Raw genomic sequence first — 21,350 nt, 5'->3', positions numbered from 1 at the left:
ATTGCCTGCTAAAGAACAACAGGTGATTGCTGATACCTGAATTCATTACAAACTGAAAGAATTTTACTGTCACTAAAATTACATTGTGTTTAGAGAGAGTTTAAAGGGGGAGGAAGGTTTAATCTATAATGCACGTGATCTATTCTATTTTGATAAGATCAATGGATTATTAGACTTGTTGGAAAAACTATAGTAAGGGATGGTTTGGTGTATCGAGTGAGTTGGTGGGGACCATTGCAGAATCGTGGGCACAAATGTAAAATTTTTCACATCCCTTATAGATCAGGACATTAGAGATGTTTTCCCATCACAAACCTCTGGGGTTTTTTTTCACTTTCTTCTTTGCACCTTTTTCATTGAATAAATAAACGTACGATAGGCATAGTATGGGTTAATATCAGGTTATAAGGTAAATATTGATAAAAGTGAAGTGATGCCAACGATTGAGATTGATTATATGCAAATTAAGAAAATTACAAAATTTAAATGGCAGAAGGAGGTGGTTAAATATTTAGGAATCAATATTGATAAGAATTTGAATAATTTATTTAAATTAAATTATATACCTTTATTGAATAAAATTAAAGAAGACTTAATAAGATGGAAGGATTTACCAATTTCTTTAATAGAAAGGATAATTTGTGTAAAGATGAATATTTTTCCGAGAATATAATACCTATTCTAATCATTACCAGAGTCTGTGCCGACAATGTTTTTTCAAGATTTAAATAAAAATGTAAGATAATTATTTGGTGAGATAAAATGCCTAGGATAGCATTGGAAAAATTAACGTGGAAATATGACCAGGGGGACTATGAATGCCTAATTTAAAAAATTCTTACAAAGCAGATCAACTTAGTTTCTTGTCTTCCCGTTATCAGATTGGTGAAAATACAGCACGGGTACAAATTGAAATGAGTAAAATAGGAGAAAATAAGTCTGACCGTATTTTGTATAAATGGCATGAAGAACTGTTGAAAGGGAAAAGATATACATGAATTATGAAACATATAAAGTATGAAATGGAATCCATGTAGAAAGAGGAATGAAGAATTACCAAAAAGCCAAAATGTTATTAAAACAAAATCCTTTAATTCCTTTTACAGTTAATAATTCATTTTTTGATACTTGGCATAAAAGGATAAAGGATTGTTTTTTTTTAAACTTTTGACCAATCGAAAGATAAGGATCAACTTAAATCATATTTAAAAAGAAAGTTAGGATTGAATTTTAGATTACCTGAACAAAGTCAATTTGAATATTTAATAACTGATACATTTATTAAAAGATTTATTACTAGCAGGTATATAAAATTGCAAGAGACTATGTAATAAAAAATTCTATTTAAATCTAAATTGAGATGGGAAAGAGATTTAGATATACAAATCCACAAAGAAATATCAAAATTATGTTTTGAACGCATAACTAACACAATGTCAGATATCAAATGGTACAATTTAATTTTTTACACCACATAAATTACAAGGACATAAATTACATTCAAATTGTTCTGATCAATGTTTTAAATGTAATAAAGAGGTAGAAACCTTTTTACATGCAATCTGGCAATGTGAAAAAGTAGAAAGATTTTGGGAAGATGTGAGTATTTTACTGGGAAAGACCCAAAAATATTTTTGTTAGGTGATGTTCATGATTTGAAATTAGATATTTATCAGAGGAAGTTTCTAAGTGTAGCAATAGCAGTAGCAATGAAATGTATGGCATTGACATGGAAATTAGACAATTATGTGGGGTTGAATAGATGGCAAATGGAATTACAAAATTGTATAGCGTTAGAGAAAATAACGCATACTTTATGGAATCAATCAGAAAAATTTTATAAGATTTGGAAACCTTATATGGATTTAATTGGTAAGAGTTCATCTACAGCATGTGCTCCTCCCACTCCAATTCACCCTAGTTAATTTAGAGGTTTAAGATTATATTTGTAAATTTGAATGATTTACGATAAATCCAGGTAGGTTTTTTTTTTAACTTCGTACTTTTTTAGGGAGAGAGAAACTATAAATTATGTATTCTTTTTCCATCATTTTATTATTCTCTATGCTTAAGGATAACCATGTATTTGTCATTGATGCAAATGAAGAATAAAATTTTCAAAAAAAAGGAATTATAAACCTAAATCCCTGATTTCTCTGTTGAACAACACTCTCCAGTCTCCTACCATGCAAGTCCTACCCTGAGTTGACTTGCTAATATCTTACATTTGTATAGGATAAGAGACATGAGAGGACAACAGAAGGAATAATGTCGCATATACAAAGGGGTCGCCATTGTACAATGAAAGGATAAAATAAACTAATTGAAGGTGTAAACAGAGCAGCAAAAACATTATCTGAAGTTTGTTATGGAATCCTCTGATGTGTGTAAAGCAATGATTCTCAACTTTTTTTTCATTCACATACCATCATGAGTAATTCCTTGCTAACCACGGAGCACCTATTGCATAGGTGTTCGATGGTTAGTAATCTCTTAGGTGATATATGAGTGGAAAGAAAGGTGGAGAACCACTGTCCCAAAAAGGCAATGAGATGGCATTTCATTGATACAGATAAGAGGGTCTAGACTAGTGGTTCTCAACTTTTTCCTTTCCACTCACAAGCTGAGTTTTGATCCCTCTGTGTTAAGTACTTACGCACAAGTCCCACTGCCTAGATTTGACCAAACAGGAATTATAAACCTAAATCCCCGACCTAAACAGATCTCAAATGCACTTGTTGAAGATTGACCACTTCCTACAGTGTAGTCACAAGGGCGAGTCCTTCCTTTGAAGTTTCCCAGTATAAAAATTTTCTTGTGCTATATTTACTTGGGAGGGAAATCTAGTCAGGTACAGGTTTCAGCGTACTCCCTTCCGCCAACATTATGTGCATGTGACAAATATTGGCTGATGGTTCTGCCCAGCTGCATTGGTTCATTGACTTGCGGTGTTAAGGGTGAAAGGTGAAATGTTTTGGGGAATTTCTTCACGCAGAGAATGTGCAGCGAGGTGAAGGTGAAGTGGTAAACGCTGGCTCAATTTTAAGAAGGACATGGATGGGAGGGTTATGTAGGGCTATGGTCTGGGTGAAGGTCAGTGGTCTAGACAGAATATTAGTTTGGCACTTCTGCTTTTTCATTCATACCCTGAGGAAGAGCTCAGGCTCAAAACGTTGGTTATATATCTTTACCTCCTGTGGATGCTGCGAGACCGGCTGAGTTCCCCCAGCATTTCTGTGTTTGACTAATGATTTGGCACAGACTAGATGGGCCCGTCTCTGTGCTGAAGGTGTTCAATGTGCAAGACAATGAGTCAAATCGACATGCAATATTCTGCGGAAAGATGGAGAAGATTTTTCTTGCATTTGGGTGGTGAAAGAGAGTGATAAAACTGTGCAGTTCAGCTGAAGGTTCTTCACTTTAATCGGGTATTTTTCTTTTGCACCTTCTAGACAAATCATTCTGGCCAGTAGATGGAAACCAGAACTCCCTGCACACCATTGAAAGCACCGGGTACGCACTTCTGTTCTTCTTACAGCTGAAAAAGTTTGATGAAGCTGGTAAAATAGTGAGATGGCTCTCAAAATGGAGTGAATACGGACACAGCTACTCCACAACTCAGGTAATGACACTCCTCTTTACATTTATTTATTTTTTAAATACAAATCATAAGATGCCAAAGATCAAGGAGGGGGCACTTCTCTTTTGCTTCTCTTTCTCCTGTTGTTAGGGGCACCAGGAAATGCTCATGGTGACTCTTTGTTGCCCTTACCACAGACAAAAGTTGAAGCATATTGTGTAGATTAAATTTTAATGTACAATTTTGTGACTATAAAAGGAACTCAGAATCAAAATTTATTGTCATGAACAAGTCATGAAGTTTGGTGTTTTGTGGCGGCAGCGTCATAGTGTAAACATACATATTGTAACTATCTTACAACATTACTATATAAAAAAATTAAAATAATTGTTCATGAAAAGTGAGGCCGTATCTTTGGTTCATTGATCATTCAGGAATCTGATGGCAACGGGGAAGAAGCTGTCCTAGTGCCGTGGAGTCCTCGTCTTTAGATTCCTGTACCTTTTTCCCGATGGTAGAAGATCGAAGAATGTGCTGGTGGTCTTTGAGGATAGAGGCTGCTTTTTTAAGACACCGCCTCATGTGGATATCCTCGACGGAGTGAAGTCTGGTGCCTGTGATATTGCAGGCCGAATTAACAATCCTCTGGAGTTTATTCTCCTCCTGAGAGTTGGTGCCTCCGTACCAGGCAGTAATGCAACCAACAAAGATGCTCTCCACGATACACCTGTAGACGTTTATGAGAGTTTTTTTGGTGACCTGCCAAATCTCCTCAGATACCTCACAAAATATAGCCGCTGGCGAGCCTTCTTTGCGATTGCACTGGGACTGATCCTCGGAGATGTTGACATCTTTGAACCTAGCCAGATAAATCACCAACTGGTAAATGAAGGTCCAGATTTGAAATGCATTTTATCACAAATTTCAGGCTTTATAGTGAAATACAGTAAAATTCCTTTAATACTTCACCTTTGGGATTTGAGAATTTTTCTGGACTATCGGATGCAATTCCATTAATGCTCCAATAAACCATTTTCAGACAATAGTAGTAAATACATTTTCCAGTGAACCTGTTAAGTTTCAGAGAACACAGGAACCCAGACCTTCATAAAGAGACAAGACCAAGGGAGTGGATGGAGAATGCAGGTAACCAGATGCCTGACTATTGGGATTCCAAATGGTGGAGTATTCTTTTACTGTGCTTATCCACATACAATAAAAATTCTATGCATTTAATTTTAAAAAAAATTTAGGCTTACAGAATGGTAACAGGGCCTCTTGGCCACGGGCCTTGTGCTGCCCAATTAACCTACACTTTTGGAGAATGGGAGGAAGCTGGAGCACCCGGAGGAAACCCACGCAGACACGGGGAGAACGTACAAACTCCTTGGAGACAACATCAGATTCGAACCTGGGTCGCCGATGCTGTGAGAGCATGGCACTAACCGCTATGCTAAACCCTGCAGCAGTGTTCAGGTTCAAAACGATTACTGCATGACTGGTCAATTTCCAGATGTTTTCAAAGCATGCTTTGTGCTTCTTGTGACATTTACACTTGAGTGCTTTGGCCCTCTCTACAATTTGGTAGCAGCATTGCCATTTCTGGAACTTTGTCAAGACTTCTGTGGTATGAGTGTTCTGGCTGAAACCGAAAAGGAACTGATCTTTAGTTCTCTCCTAATCCATGCTTGTTTAGTGAATACTGTACATTGGATCCTGGATTTCATCACCTTCAGATCCCAATCCACACAATTTGGCAAGAACATCTCCTCCACAACCTCCCATCAGCTCCTGAGCGCCACAGGGTTACGTATTTAGCCCCTGCGCTACACCCATGACCGTGTCTCTTGGTACGATAACCACACCATATACAAATTTCCTGACTTTGCCACCATAATAGACTGAATAAAGGCCAGCAAAGATTGAAAAATTGGCTGAACTGTTTTACTAACAACAACCAACCACACGCTCTATGTTACCAAGACCAAATTGCAGATTGTGGACCTTATGGAAGCAATGCCAGAGGTGTACGATCGATCATCATTATGAGAATCAGAGGTGGAGGAGGTGAGAAAATGTAAATTCCGGGGAGTCACTATCCTTTCCTGGATACACCGTGAAGAAAGTGCCTTGAACTCCTCAGGAGTTTGAGGACATTCGATATGTCGTCAAAGTCCTTGGCAAACCTCTAGTGGAAGGTGTCCTAACCAGCTGCATCATGGCCTGGGATGGGGGCGCCAATCCCTCGGAATGAAAAGTCCTGCAAAAGATACAGCCCAGTACATCACAGTCAAAACTCGCCCCACCAGCACGTGGACTATTCTTGCTCCTGCCATCAAGAAAGAGATGCACCTGTCACAGGACTCATACCTCTAGGCTCAGGAATAGGCACTGCCCCTCAACCATTAGACTCCTGAGCAACCGACTCATTTCAGGATTCATAACTTTGCTCATGATTTATTACTGAATATTAAGTTTCTATATTGCACAGCTTGTTTACATTTCTTTCTTTCTTACATTTTTTATTTCTTGAGCACAGTTTATAATGGTAATTAGAAATTCTGTCGGGGGTCACAAGAATGAATCTCAGGGTTGTATGTGATGTCATGTATGTTCTCTGAACTTTGAATAGCAAAAACCTTATCCTGAAATTTCCACAAATATTCAACAAGGATTTTTTTTTTTTACTTCTCAGGCAACGATAATTGCTTTGCAAGCTCAGGCCAAGTATTTGACTGACGTTCCCCAGTACCAGAACATCGACTTGGATGTGATTCTCTCCATTCATCCCAGAAAAACAAAAATTCCTTGGAAATTTGATACAAGAAACGCGCATGTGGCAAGATCATTGAAGGTTTGTTCCTATTTTTGTTCGTAAGGTGGTTGCGTTTATTCATATATATCGCATTACAGGAAGGATGTGGAACCTGTGGAGAGGAGATTTACCAGGATGTGGCCTGGATTGGAGAAGGTGCAAGGTTTTCTCCTTGGAGTGAAGAAGGATGAGAGGGGACTTAACAAAGGTCTACAAGATTATCAGAGCCATTGATTGGGTGGACAGCCAGTGCCTTTTGCCTGGGATGCGAATCACAAACACATAGACATCTAGACATGGAGAGGGGAGGAAGGTTACACTGTAATTGGCTGCTATCGACTGGACACACCTCCCAAGACCGATCCTACCCGTAGGCCCTTGCAGGCTACCCTTTTACTTTTGCTGTGATCAGTCAAGATGACGGATGGTGGTTTGATAGTGTTCCAGACTTTAGCTATTAAAAGCCTGATTGTTTTGCTACTCCGCCTTTTGTGAATTATTGATGGTTCATCAGGGCTAATTTTAAAAAAAACACACAATGGGTGCCGGGGTGGTGGTGGAGGCTGGTACAATAGGGGCATTTAAAAAAACAAACAGGAACATGGATGCAAGAAAAATAGAGAGCTATGGGTGTTGGGTGAGGAAAGTTTAGATTGTTGAGTAGGTGAGTATGCATGGTCAACACAACACAGTGGTCTAGAGAGCCTGTAGTGTGCAGTAATGTTCTCTAAGGCAATGTTAATTATTGTAGTTTGTACTTGGTGGCATCAGGCAATGCTGGTGGCAGTGCTTGGTGTGCCTTTAGAGCAGGCAAAAGTTGATGAATTACTACATGACACAAAAGGAATCTCCTTTCTTTTTAGCACCCACAGGATCATTGAAGTGAATTAATTTTGCTGCAAATCAAGTTAAGGGCATTGAACAAGTCTGTCTTGAAGTGTTTGCATTTAAGAGCCTCCTTCAAATGCATAGGATTCATGCATTAAAACTATCTCCGAATCACAATTCATTGTCACAAACTTGTCCCATGAGATTCGTAGTATTACAGGTGGAAAAATTGCTGTAAATTACATTTTTTGAAAAGAAATAAATTAGTGCAAAAGAAGTGGTTCCACGAGACCTTTATCCAATGAACACCTTCTTTTGGTTTGGACTCCTCCCTCTTGTTTGAATTCTGAGAATTTCTTGCCCCTTTTATACAGGGGAAAATCTGCGACCGTGAAGGCGGAGATTCTCTGCCTTTAAGTCTCAGAACTTACTATCATAAATGCTCTGTGAGCGGCTCCAAGGTGAGGTGGAGCATTCTGCCAGACATCGTAAATGTCCAGCCGCTGCAAGAGGCTGGGTAGGGACGGGCTGATGACATCGCGACGACAGGATCAGCCTGCGACCCAGGACCTAACAAAGCTGTTAGGTGAACCTGCGTGTCAGGCAGAGCCCTGGGTCGTTCCTGCAGACATTTCTCTAATGAGCCTCCCCTGGGGTTGTTGCTCTTGCAACTGCCTGGGTTAGTTCCCCCCCCCCACCTCACTCCACCCCCCAAGGGGAGTTCGGCTCCTCTCGGGGATGCACAGCTAGAGGTGCAGTTAACAGCCTTCCCTCGCACTCATGAATAAGCCTACTTCCAGCCCCCCCCCCCAACCAACCAGCCTAAATCTTGTTGGGACTGCTTTCCTCCCTCCTCCACAAGTCACCCCGTCCCCAAGTGAGAACTCTACAGTCAGGGGTCGCTAGTTCCCCTCTCCCGATGTCCTGGTCTCTAACAATGATCAATGGCTGACATCCTTAACCATAATCCCACATGCAGCTGGAACTGCACTGCGTTTCCCAGACCAGTTCCATCTTCATGGGGGATTATGGGTAACGAAGATGGCTATTGCTCGCCGCGTATTTATGCCATCATGTTGACGGATGGCGCCAAGCCAACAGTTGCCCCACCAAATCGGCTCTGGAGGATGCACCAAGGTGCCGCTCCACATAAAAATGACGCTGGAACAGCCTTTTGGGGCTGCTCTATAAAAAGGCAAGTTCGGATTTTTCTCCTTGGATGGCGCTGGCCTCGAACACATTCTGACATATCCTGCTTCTGCCTTATCTGATTTTTCCTTGAAGAAAGGCTCAGGCCCAAAAAGTCGGCCATATTTCTTTGTCATAAAGATCCTATAGATGCTGGAGTAGTCAAAGAAAAGAGTGAATGGAACCCAAGTCCATACGAGGTGAGAAAACTTCGTGACCAATTTGGGATGTACAAAGGAGTGAGGTGGAGAAGAGGCTCAGAAATAATCGCCCAGAGAGTTAATTAAATATATGCTTAGTCAAGGAATTAGCATTGGATGCATGCATTTTACAGGCAGAACAATGCCTTGCAAAATTCCGAGGGCAGGTGCAAACAGAAGGTTCTGGGCTTTAGCAACATGTACAAGCCCACCCCAGAAACTGAAACATTTGCAGAGAGTTGGGGCCATGTGTTTTTTTTTTGCCAAGCCTGGAAATTACCACATTTCCAAACTGGGAGAAAAAAAATAGTGCCTGGAACATCAGGAGGGGACGGAAGAGTATGAGAGAGAAGGCAGTCAGCAGAGGGCAGTCTAGACCGAAGCGACACTGTTGAAAAGGCTTCTTTTTTCAAGACTGGACAGAGTTCTGATATGGTAGCCTGAGTGCACTCTCTGTGAAAATCAGGAGCGGCAGCTCGTCTTCCCGGTGTGGCGAAGAGGAGAAGTTTCTTCTGGAAGAAGACAAGTTTCTTCTGGAAGACACCCTATTTGGGGTGTCCAACAAGCAACAACCATCTCTCTGTAACCCTCCATTTCCCTGCCTAGTAATTCTAAGTGAAACACTGAAGTTTTCTTGAACGTAAGGACTGTTTGATTCTGTGCACACGATTGAAGATTACTGGAAACTGTAGCCTTGGAAATGTGGACAGTGGAAGATTGGCCAGTAAAAAAGACTTTCTTGAAAACACTCTTGTGCTTAGATTAGGTTGGGGGGGGGGGGGGAGGGATTGTGTAAATAACTTAGAGTTGATAAGTTAAGTGTTGATCTTGTTCTATACTCAGAGAATTAAATTAATTTTTTAAGGAACCATTGCTTTGGTGTATTTCTACTACTGCTGATATATGGGGGGGTGGGGGGGTCACTGAACTCGTAACAAGTGACTGTTCAGTTTCACCCCTGCTTGTCCATTGATGCTGTATCTAGTACTGATAGGCTACCACTTCACTTCCCCGCTTTGGAAGGAAGCAAAATTCCCTTGAAAGTATTTTCCGTACAATGCCTTCCTTGTTCGGTTAAGTTTGATTGCTTATGGATTTGACCTGCTAAAACGCTTGCATGTTGTTGGAATCTTTTACAATATCTCACTGTCCGATTAATTTTAAAAAAAAGATCCAATGTCAAACAGCCAGAGTGCAAAGGTACATCCGTGTCCCTCAATCACTGCTGCCGCGTGCATTGTCCACAGGAGTTAATACGGAAATTCACTCTTTGATCCTGACAGAGTCGAGGTGAAACAAATCCCTTTATTCAAAGGGCAGCAGTAATGTTCGCTGCAGAAGGACTCCCCATCTCTGCTCTCAATGGCTTCTTGAGATCGTCAACATTTGGTCTGAAATGTGACCACATGCAGTATTTGTGGCATGAATCTATTTGTGCATGAAATGATTATTGGATTTTTTTCATTACATTCTTGTGGGACACCAGTGGTTAATCAATGTATCTGTTGTTTCAGCTTAATTCTTTTCAAAAGTTTTCTGTGACTGCAAAAGGAGAAGGAGAAGGAACACTAAAAGTAAGTTCATGGCAAATACTCATCCCCCCAGATTTATTAATGATGCTCCTGTGTTTAAGTTCAAGTTTATGGATCATCTGATTGTAGCATTGCAACCTGAAGAAGTGGCGTTCTCCGGTTCTCCGCAGTGCAAAAGCACAAAGACATACACAGATGTAGACAAATGATGCATAAACACAGAGCCTATCTACATGCCTTTTTATATACATCTGTCCAAAATAAAGATCATTATTACAGTGGGGAAGGAGGGAGTTTTTTTTAGCAGTTCAGCAGTTATTTAGCTGTCCCTCTGCCCATGGGACTAAGTTGTTCCTTTGCCTGTTGGTGATCCTCCTGTATCTCTTTCCCTGATGGGAGTCGCTGAGAGACGCTGTGTGGGTGGGGGGGGGGGGGGGTGGTGGAAGGGGTCCTTACAGATTTTGAAAGCTCTCTTTAAACAACGATCCTGGCAAATCAAATCTATTGGGGGGAGGTCGACCTCAATTTAGAGAACTTTAGCCTCCGTGTCCTCCTCAAAACGGAAACATTTTCCATGCTGTGCAGTCCTTTAAACCATCTGGAGATCAGATCTCAGTTCAAACCAGCTCATGGTTACATAAGATGCAATGAATACTCATGCTGACTTGATCTTCTTTCTGCACCAAGTTTAAACCTATTTAGTTTCAAAATATATTGAATACGAGGAAGAACAGAGGCAATGTGGAAGATACCAGATTTTAGGTGAGGAAAATTAAAAAAGTGAATAGTTCTGAGAGAGGAATATTGAACAATTCAGGGGAGACCATTATTAGCACAATGGTTAGTGCAACGCCTTTACAGGGCCACCGATCAGGACCAGAGTTCAAATCCCATACTCTCTGTAAGGAGTTTGTACGGTCTCCCCGTGTCTGCAAGGGTTTTTTTGGGGGGCTCTGGTTTCCTCCCACCATTCGGGGTGTAGGTTTATTGGGCAGCACGGGACGATGGGCTGAAATAGCCTGTTACCGTGCCGTATGATTAAATTTAAAAAAAAATAACGTATAGCCTAACTGGGAGCAAAATAAACTGGTCAATAATGATGCTGGACGATTAAAGTAAAACATGTAGAACCAAAGATAAAATCAGAAGACTTCACAGAAATATAAATGATGATATAAAGGTTAGTTAGGAAAGATATCAATATTGCAATGAAGAAAACCAAGAGAAATTATGAAAATTAGCATTAAAGAAATGATCATTGAGAGGTACATAAAACAAATTTGCATTGAACTACTAAGCATCACGCCTTTAACTAGGGACACTGAAATAGTGAATGTAATTCATGCAAGTTGGCTGCCAGAATGATTGCCACGTGGTTGAGGATTGTAGGAAAAACACACCGAAATGATGGAGGAACTCAGCTGGTCTTGCAGCGTCCATAAAAAGCAAAGTTATATTGCCGACGTTTCAGGCCTGACCGCGCCCCCCCCCCCCCCGCCAAAGAATAAGCAGAATGACCCGGAAGCAGGAAATGTCAGAATACAGACAGTGCTGAACGGGGGAGGAGTCCAGACTAACATAAGGTATCAGTTGGATATGATAAGGGAAGAGGTGAGAATTGATCGTGTCTGTGCAAAAGGAGACAGAGAAGGGAGAGACACAGCTGGGGGGGGGGGGGGCGCAGAGGGGTGGCTGGTTAATGGAAGCCAGAGAAGTAAACAGTAATGTCATCCGGTTGGAGGATGCCCAGTCAGAAAATGAACTGTTGTTCCTCCAATTTCCAGGAGGTCTCAGTCTAGCAGTGCATCATCTATCGTCACAATCGCTCCACGGCGGATGCAACATCACTAGCTCTCCACTCAGCTCTGGATCACCTCAAAAATAGCAATTCTTACACACAACTGTTCTTCATTGACTACAGCTCAGCCTTCAATACCATTATTCCCCCCAGTGCTGGCCAAGAAGCTACAAACTCTAGGCCTCTGTACATCCCTCTGCAACTGGATCATTGACCTTCTCAACGGAAGACCACAGTCAGTACGAATTGGAACCAACATCAACGCGCCCCAAGGATGTATGCTTAACCCACTCCCCTATTCATTATACACCCATGACTGTGGCCAGGCACAATTCCAATGCCATCTACAAAGTTGCAATGACACCACAGTTGTCGGCAGAATCACAAACATCAATGAGGAAGTGTACAGGAGGGAGATAGATCAGCTCATTGAGTGGTGTCATACCAACAACCTTGTACTCAACATCAATAAAATGAGGGAGATGATTGTGAACTTCAGGAGGAAGTCAGGGGAACACGACCCAGTCCTCATCGAGGGCTCAGTAGTGGAGAACTTCAGGAACATCTCTGAGGATCTATCCTGGAACCTCCACGTTGATGCAATCCCAAAGAAGGCTTTGGGAGGTGTCTGAGGAGATTCGCTATAACACCGAAGACTCTCATAAACTTGTATAGGTGCACCATGGAGAGCATTCTGGCTAGTTGCATCACTGCCTAGTACGGAGGTGCCAACTCTCAGGACAAGAATAAACTCCAGACATCACAGGCACCAGATTTCACTCCATCGAGGACATTTACATGAGGCCGTGTCTTAAGAAGCAGCCTCTATACTCAAAGACCCCCCCACCACCCAGGCCATGCCCTCTTCACTCTGCCTCCATTGGGAAAAAGGTATAGGAGCCTAAAGACAAGCACTCAGTGGCACAAGGACAGCTTCTTCCCCACTGCCACCAGATTCCTGAATGATCAATGAACCAACGACACTGCCTTACTTTTCGTGCATTTATTATTTTTTTATATAGTAAAGTTATAAGATGGTTATAATATGAATGTTTGCTCTGTGACGCTGCTGCAAAGCACCGAATTTCATGACTTGCTCATGACAATAAATTCTGATGCTGACAGCAAAGGAATGGGGATGAGGAACTGAAATAGCATGGCCACTGGGAGATCCATGCTATTGTGGCAAACAGAGCTGAGGTGTTCAGCAACGCGATCACTCAGTCTGCATCCAGTCTCTCCATTGTTGGGGAGACCACAGCAGGAGCACCGGATGCAGTACATGACCCCATGCAGATTCACAAGCGAAATGTTGCTTTACTCGGAAGGACTGTTTGGGGCTTTGAAGGGTGTTGAGGGAGGAGGTGTGGGTGCAAGTGGAGCAACTCCTGCGGTCTCAGGGGTAGGTACCAAGGGGACGATTGGTGGAGAGGGAGAAGTGGACAAGGGAGTCACGGAAGGAGCAGCCCTAGAGAAGGGAGGAGTGTTTAGTGTTGGGGTCATATAGTAGACGGCAGAAATGGTGGAATAGGATGTGTTGGATGCGGAGGCTGGTGGGGTGGTAAGCGAGGGCAAGAGGAATCCTGTGCTTGTTGTGCGTTGGAGAAGATGGGCCAGGGCAGATGTGCAGATAATGGAGAATATACGGGTGAGCGCCGAGTTGATGGTGGTAGCGGGAAAGCCACGTTGTTTGAAGAAGGAGGACATCTCTGATCTGCAGACTTTTGTGTTTCACATGGTTGAGGATTGCATTGTGGCGATCTCTGTTCTGGGTTGCAATGATCGTGATGGACAATTCTCGTGACAAACTGTCAAGACGCCTGTAATAAGTGATGGCACGGTTAGCACAATGCTATTAGAGCACCAGTGACCCAGGTTCGAATCCAGCGTTGTCCCTAAGACATTTGTAAGTTCTCCCCATATCAGCGGAGGTTTCCTCCCACCCTTCAAAATGTACGAGGGTTGTAGGACAATTGGGATATTTGGGCAGCACGGGCTCGTGGGCTGGAAGGGCTGTACCTCTACATTTAAATGTAACCAGACTTTGTCTACACTGCACAGGTATGTTGCACTTCAGTGTTTGACAATGAACTCATTACTATCACATTGTTCCTTCTGGAATAGATCGTTTAGACAGAGCAGGACTGTCTCTTACAAGAGGTCAAAACAGGTCAAAAAAAAGTCAAATTACATGGGGAATGATGGAAAACAAATCATTATGAGAGAGGACAAATACTCGTTCACCCCCTTAAATGTTAAAAAGGGCAGGCCCTTTGGGGCCCCCAACAGACCTTCCAAGTGAAGCATTATTTCACTCAAAATATCTGCAGGGGTCATCAACTCCATCTGTACTCACGCTGTGGGCTCCTCTACATCGGAGAGACTGAAACAGAATCAAAAATTATTGTTGTCAACAATTTGTTGCTTTGTGGAAACAATACGGGTGCAAACATTCATATAAACCACCGTACAAAATAAATAAAAATAGTGCATAAAAAGTGAGGCAGGGTCTTTAGTCCATCAGTTATTCAAGAATCTGATGGCAGCAGGGAAGAAGCTGCCCTTGTCCCACTGAGTGCCCATCATTAGGGTCCTATACCTCTTCCCCGATGGTAGCAGTGGGAAGAGGGCATGGCCTGGGTGGTGGGGGTCCTTGAGGATAGAGGTTGCTCTTTTCAGACACCACTTCTTGTAAATGTCCTCGATAGACTGGTCTGGTCCCAAGGCCAAGTTAACAACCTTGTCCTGAGTGTTGGCACCTCCATACCAGACAGTGATGCAACCTGCCGCAATGCCCTCCTCAGTACCCTGTAGATGTTTTCGAGAGTCTTCAATGACATGTCGAATCTCCTCAAACAACTCACAAGATATAGTTGCTGGCGAGCCTTCTTGATTGCATTGAAATGGAGGCTTGAGGACAGATCCTTAGAGATGTTGACATCCAGGAATTTGAAGTTTTTGACCCTCTCCACTACTGAGCTCTCGATGAGGACTGGGTCATTTTCCCCTGATTCCCTCCTGAAGTCCACAATCATCTTCTTGGTTTTACTGATGTTGAGCACAAGGTTGTTGACTGGATGCAGGCTGGGAGATTGTTAAGTTGAGCATCTTGGCTCTGCCAGTACCCATCCATTTCCATTCCCCCTCCCATTCCCCTGCTGACATGTCTGTCCATGCTCCTGTGCACCACCAGACTGAGACCACCCGCAAATTGGAGGGACAACACTTCATTTTCCATTTGGGCGCCCTCCGATCAGATGGCATCGAGTTCTCCGATTTCCGTTACACCTCCCCCCCAACTTCTTCCCTTGTCACCCTCCCTCCCCCAAGCTCTGTTTCTCTGTTACTCTTCCCTTTTCCCTCTCTCTTCTCTCTCAGAGCCAAAATCACCTCTCCTCCAAATAACACTACACCTTTTGTTGCTCTGGATTCCAACCCCTGCCTGTCTTTATTCTTACGCCTTCCTGTTCTCTGCTTATTCCTTGAAGAAAGGCTCAGGCCAGAAACATTGGTAATGTATCCTGACCTCCTATGGACACCGCAAGACCGTCTGAGTTCCTCCAGCATTCCTGAGTGGTGGGGGTCTTTGCATATAGAGGCTGTTTTTAATACATTCCTGAGAACTGTCTGTAAACTGATTTATCAACAAATCAGAAGTGAATAATTTTTCATAACATACAGAGCGCCAGCAGAGGCAGGAAATTTCCAGCAAGACGTATTTTTAATCAGGCCAGTTTAATTAGCTGGATATTTGCATACAGACCTTTTTGGAATATATTATTCAATTTTGTTTTAAACTTTGAAGACCCCATGATCAAATGCAACTGGCAACTTGCTTTCATGGAGACTTTGTTCATATTTAATGGAAGAATTTGCATAAAGATGAATTTCTATAAGTTGGGTCCTCGGTGACAGGGGAATTTGGGAGGAGATGGGAGAGACGGGTATTCATTACAGAAGAATATAGTGCTGTAGTACCTGGCAGGCAGAGAATGTGGTCTCTTCATTTCAGAATGGGAGCCGGTAATTTTATCGTCTGTGGTCAGATATGATTTAGGAAACTGTCAAAGTTGATGGAAACTGTGATAATGCAGGAAAACATAATTAAATTTGCAAAATGCTTCTGAAATTGGTAATGAGATTATTTGAATTGCCTAATAGTCCATATTAAAACACGATTAACGCAGTAATTTAAAGCATTAATTGTGCACCCTGTTGTACAACACCTTCCAATAATTTTGTTGGTCACAAGCAACCTGCAGGGGTGAAACAAAGGTATCTCCACCAACCCTCACATTTGGGGCTGTTGACATTTGCTGATGGTATGAGCCAAAGATCCTCCTCCTCCCCCTCCTGCTTGTGAATCACGAACAACCAAGATGCTTGGTTTCAACAAGTAGGAGTGACTGCACAACTGGTGCTTGGGATGGGAGGGAGATATGAGCAGCACGATTGGTATAGCGGTGAGCGCAATGCCGTTTCACCACCAGTGATCTGGATCAGAGTTCGAATCCTGCAGTATCTGTAACGCTATACTTTCTCCCTTTGTCTGTGTGGGTTTCCTCCCACCCTTCAAAATTTAGGTTAATTGGGTGTAAATTGGGCGGCATGGACTCGTGGGCCAATATAGCCAGTTATCATGGTGAGTGTCTACATTTAAATGCAATACATACACATACTGTATATGGACAGGAAAATAGAATGTTGCAGCACAGTCCAGGCCCTTCAGCCCATGATATTGTGCTGACCCAGGTATTAGGAGATTAGGAATAGCAGGAAATAGAAAGAAGGGGTGGGGATGGGCAGGGAAATGAACTAAATACAAAGGTTAGCGTAGTGGTTAGCAGGGCAAGCGATTCAGGTTCAAATCCTGCCCTGTCTGTAAGAAGTTTGTGTGTTCTCCTCATGTCTGGATGGGTTTCTTCTGGGGGCTCCAGTTTCCTCCCACCCTTCAAAATGTAGGGGTGTGCAGGTTAATTGGATGGTACAGGCTCAGGAGCCAGAAGGGCCTTTTAATGTGGTCTACAAAAAAATGGAGTACCTTTATTTAAAACCAAAATTGCTTGACAACCCCATTACATCATTATTTCCCCTGTATATAGAACATCCTCAGTTCTCTGGTCATCCTTGTGAATGATTATTACACCCTCAGTGCTTCAACATCTGTTACCATACTGTAAAAAATTCATACGAAGAATTGTTAACGATTTCAATTCAACTGGAAAAATGGTGCGGGAAAGACAATTACACTTGAAAGATCGGAGACATTGCCCGTGTAGAATGGTTATGGAAGGAAGATCAAGTGTTGGACTCTAGATCGTAATATGATATTCCTATTAAAATATTCCTACATTTCTCCTCTCACTAGTGGCTCTACTTCTGATAGATAACCTCTAACTTTGCTTCCTTTATACAGGTTTTGACAACTTATTATGCATTGCGTCCCAAGGATAACAAGCAATGCAAGCATTTCAATATGGATATAACTGTTGAAAGCTATGATGCAGGTGAGCAGTTCTCCGGGTACATTGTTTCTTAATAATGAGCTTCTCAATGTTACGATGGTTGCTGCTAAAGTCCCTGCTGGCACTTTTTTTTAAAAGGTGAAGGTTTCATTATGTCATATAATACTACATTTAGAATGTAACATTGTGGTGCACTGAGGTAGCAGTGAGCAAGCACAGAACTCAAAAGAGTGAACAACCAGCTTTATTCAGGTAAAAGTCTGAACACCAGTTTATGCCTTGGTGGCTCCCGTGTGACTGGCTCAGGTGGGGCCGGCTCAGATCTATATTCAGATCGGCTAATTGAAGGCCAGCCAGGTGGAGTCATCCCCTTAGGTGGTCTTCCTTCAGGTACAGAGGTCGCCCCCTACAGTCGGCTGGTGGTCATATAACCACAAACATACATTAAATTCTTTAACTTTTGTCGACCGTAAGGCAGACAGAGAGTCACCACTTTGTCCAGCTCCCCTCAACTTTTTCCAAACCTGGATGAAGGGCTCAAGCCCAAAAAGGTTGGCTGTGTAATTTTATCTTTGCTATGTCAAGGACACTGAGTTTCTCCAGTGTTGTGTTTTTCTGCAGTTGGATCACAGCAAACTCTGAAGTACACCGAAGAATAAATATAATTGTTGCAGTTCTGGAGCTCTTGTCAAGAAAAGTTAGACAATACCTCTGTGTAGAAGAACAGAGGGGCCTCGGGGTCCAAATCCATAGATATAAGGCTGCTGCATGTATTGATAGAACAGTTCAGTTGGCCTATAGCATGCTGGGCTTCATTAATGGGGGGGGATTGAGTTCAGCTGTCGTGAGGTGATGTTGCAGCTCTATAAATCTCTCGTGAAGCCACAGTTATCCAATATTGTGTTCAGTTCTGGTCACCCCCACCCCCAACCATTGCAGGAAGGATATGGAAGCAAGAGAATGGATGGAGAAGAAATTTGCCAGGATGTGGCCTGGTTTGGAAAATAATGCATCATGAGGTCAGGTTAGCAGAGGTAGGACTTGGGCTTTTCTCCTAGGAGTGAACAAGGATTATATGAGGTAGACAGTCAGCACTTTTTCCCCAGGGCTGGAGTAGCAAACACCAGAATGAAGGGAAGGTGGTTTAGGATAGACATGAGGGCATGTTTCTTTTTTTTTTAACTCTCTGAACATCTCTACAAATCATCTCTCATCCTAACTCCTCGTATATTCTCTGTCTCTTTTTTCTCTCCTTGTACACGTTTACTGAGTTAACAAGGGACATAGGGCCATCCAATAAAACAGCAAGATAGGGCTTCCCAGTTTTTAATTCCTCTTCGATACCATCAGCCACGTCTTTCATAGGGTACAGAACATCAAGCATTACAGCACAGTTCAGGCCCTTCAACGTTGTGTCAATCTATAGAAACCTACTCAATAATCTAAACCTTCGCCACCTCACATCCATAACCTTCCATTTTTTCTTGAATCTATGTGCCTGTCTAAAGCCCCTTTTCCACTGGCATCCCAGTGAATTGGCTGGGCGGTGCCCCCCGCCCACCCCCCCCCCACCGGGAATAGGAAGCCCTTTGTGCCGTTTCCACTGGGGCACTCATTCCTTTTCCACTGAACGCAGCTCATTCCCGGGGATTGGGATTGGGTGACTTTCTGCTGTCCCTTTTCCACTGATTTTATCAGGACGGCAGTGTCAGCTGATGCCGGGGATACGAGGTGGTTAATCCCCAGTGTTCAGACAGTGTCCTTGAGACCTTGTCCCAGTAAATTCCCAGTTAAATGTCATGTAATAAAGACAGTGAAATATTACACAAAATTTGTTTTTGCCATTGGCAGGAATTGCCTGAAGTGCCTCTTACAGTCAAAGAGAGAAGCAAAAGAGAGTCTTCCCCAGAGTTACTGAGTGTCCGTGGATTTGCCTCCCACAGCCCCTGAAGCCACACAGGGTCCAATCCGAACCATCAGCTCCAAATCTGAACTCTCCAGTTCCCTCGGCGCCCTCTCACATCCAGTTTTGACACCTGGTACCCCTTCATCCAGTCACAAACCAGTATCCAGACAGGTGTGAATCCCTCAACCGCAGTCACCAGCAGCCCACATCCTGCATGGGTTCCTCACCTCGACTTGCTAACAGCCCACCAACTGTGGGTTTTTCAGCCTCTGAACCCCTCACTACCATGGTCTCTATTCCATGGGTTTCCTCCTCCTTCTTAAATGGAGGGGCTCTCCATTTTCTGGTGCCCTGTGCCATTCCTCAGCAACCTCTCATGGCCTTTGCTGATCACAGGTGCCGCCATCTTGGGCACAGGATTTTCAATAAAACCATTGTCGGGTCCATTTCCAGGCTGTTTAAAGCTTAAACAGAACTCATGGTGGTCGGACCCAATGGGAGTATTCTGGCTCTGCTCCCCACGGGTCCTCAACAGCGTCACCGCTGCTGGTTCAGCACCTCCAGCAGTGCCACCATTTTGAACACCAATTGTACCAGCCTCCACCACATCCCTTGCCAATGCCCAGGTACCCACACTACTCTGTAAAACCTTACCCCTGATGCCTCCCTGAAATCTTTTTCCCCTCACATGAAGATGGACCCAGGCCTAAAACATTGATTATGTCTCTTTTTCTTCAAACGTTAAAAATACAGGAGGTTTCGCCACGTCCACAGGAGATGAAGATATATAACCAATGTTTCAGGCCCGACCTGCGCCCCCCCCCACCCCCCATATCTTTGCCTCCTGTGGACGCTGCAGGACCTACTGAGTTCCTCCAGCAGTTTTTACCATTTTAAGAAAGGGCCAGGTTGGGTTTTGTAGATAGAACTATTGCCTCCTGAAAAGTAGTGGATTTCGGCTACATGTTTGAAGACATGGTCCAGCTGTTCAATTTCGAGGGAGTCCTACATTGGCATCTTCCCACCTCCTGTCCAATCTTTCATGTCCAACAAACTTGCATCTAACAGCTGGGCTGAAATCTTTGCTGTAACCAAACAGCTGTTGCAAACACTTTAGAAACTAATTTTCATTAATATTTAAACATTACACTTTTTATTCATATGAGAGTTGACAATTGGGATTGAAAGTATTTATGATGACAGTAATTAACCTTGGTTTGTATATTTGTAGCTAAGCGACCCGAAGGTGCTCGCAATACGCTCCTGATAAAAATCTGTGTCCGGTAAGTAGCTCAGATCTCAATGAGTTTGGAGATAGATTTGTAATTTGCATCAGGCAGGACATTCTTTGGCAAAATTACTGAGAAGGACACCAGGATTGTGTCGTGAATAAAAGCTCTCATGACTGGAGGGAGAACAATTGCTTTTATTAGCTTGTAACTGAGGGTAGGGTCTTACAGTGGTCTTCAGAAGGGTTCTGGGTTTAGGCGGGAAACCAGGGTTATATATGAGCAGATGGGGGTGGTGGAGCTGGGAGGCAGGGCCAGGCATCAGCACAACACACCACTGGTGAATTCCAGTAAACTGCAGGGAGTTTAACAAATTCTGCGGATGCATTGGTGGGGGAGACCAGAACTAAATCTCTGCACACTCTCCAGAGCTTCCGCATCTTTCTTTTAATGAGGTAACCAGAACTGAACACAACACAGAAGCAGGAGGTAATAGGTGGATAGGGGAGGGAGGGGAAGACACATCAGGGGGAGGAGAAGGGGGTAGGGGAGGCAAAGGGATGGGGAAGGGAGGGAGAACAGAGGTAGAATATATAAAGTATTTTGTTTGATCAGCTGAGTTTCTCCAGCATTGTGTTCAACTTTCATCAGGTTGTACTTGTACAATCAGATGAGAATAAACATTGACTCGACATCCCTGTCACGCAAGCTCTTCCAGTAGTGAGTAGCCCCCACAAAATGGAACAATGCTAATTGAAATACTTGAGAAGATTTACAGTTGCCCGAACTTCATGAACTGTTACAGGTTA

General features: G+C 43.0%; 1 protein-coding gene across 1 annotated transcript in view; it reads left to right on the top strand.

The window, feature by feature from the left end:
- Nucleotides 1–21,350, top strand: part of LOC138758431 (complement C3-like) — a 145,306-nt gene that overhangs the window by 110,256 nt on the left and 13,700 nt on the right. The window contains exons 28-32 of the mRNA XM_069927340.1: nt 3,453–3,622; nt 6,276–6,434; nt 10,126–10,185; nt 17,358–17,448; nt 20,544–20,595. Coding sequence (XP_069783441.1) covers nt 3,453–3,622; nt 6,276–6,434; nt 10,126–10,185; nt 17,358–17,448; nt 20,544–20,595 — 532 coding nt within the window. The remainder of the gene's footprint in view (nt 1–3,452; nt 3,623–6,275; nt 6,435–10,125; nt 10,186–17,357; nt 17,449–20,543; nt 20,596–21,350) is intronic.

The sequence above is a fragment of the Narcine bancroftii genome, chromosome 3 (assembly GCF_036971445.1).
Source record: "Narcine bancroftii isolate sNarBan1 chromosome 3, sNarBan1.hap1, whole genome shotgun sequence".
NCBI lineage: Eukaryota > Metazoa > Chordata > Chondrichthyes > Torpediniformes > Narcinidae > Narcine > Narcine bancroftii.
The sequence above is the reverse complement of the archived record's forward strand: the minus strand, read 5'-3'. Positions and strand labels throughout refer to the sequence as shown.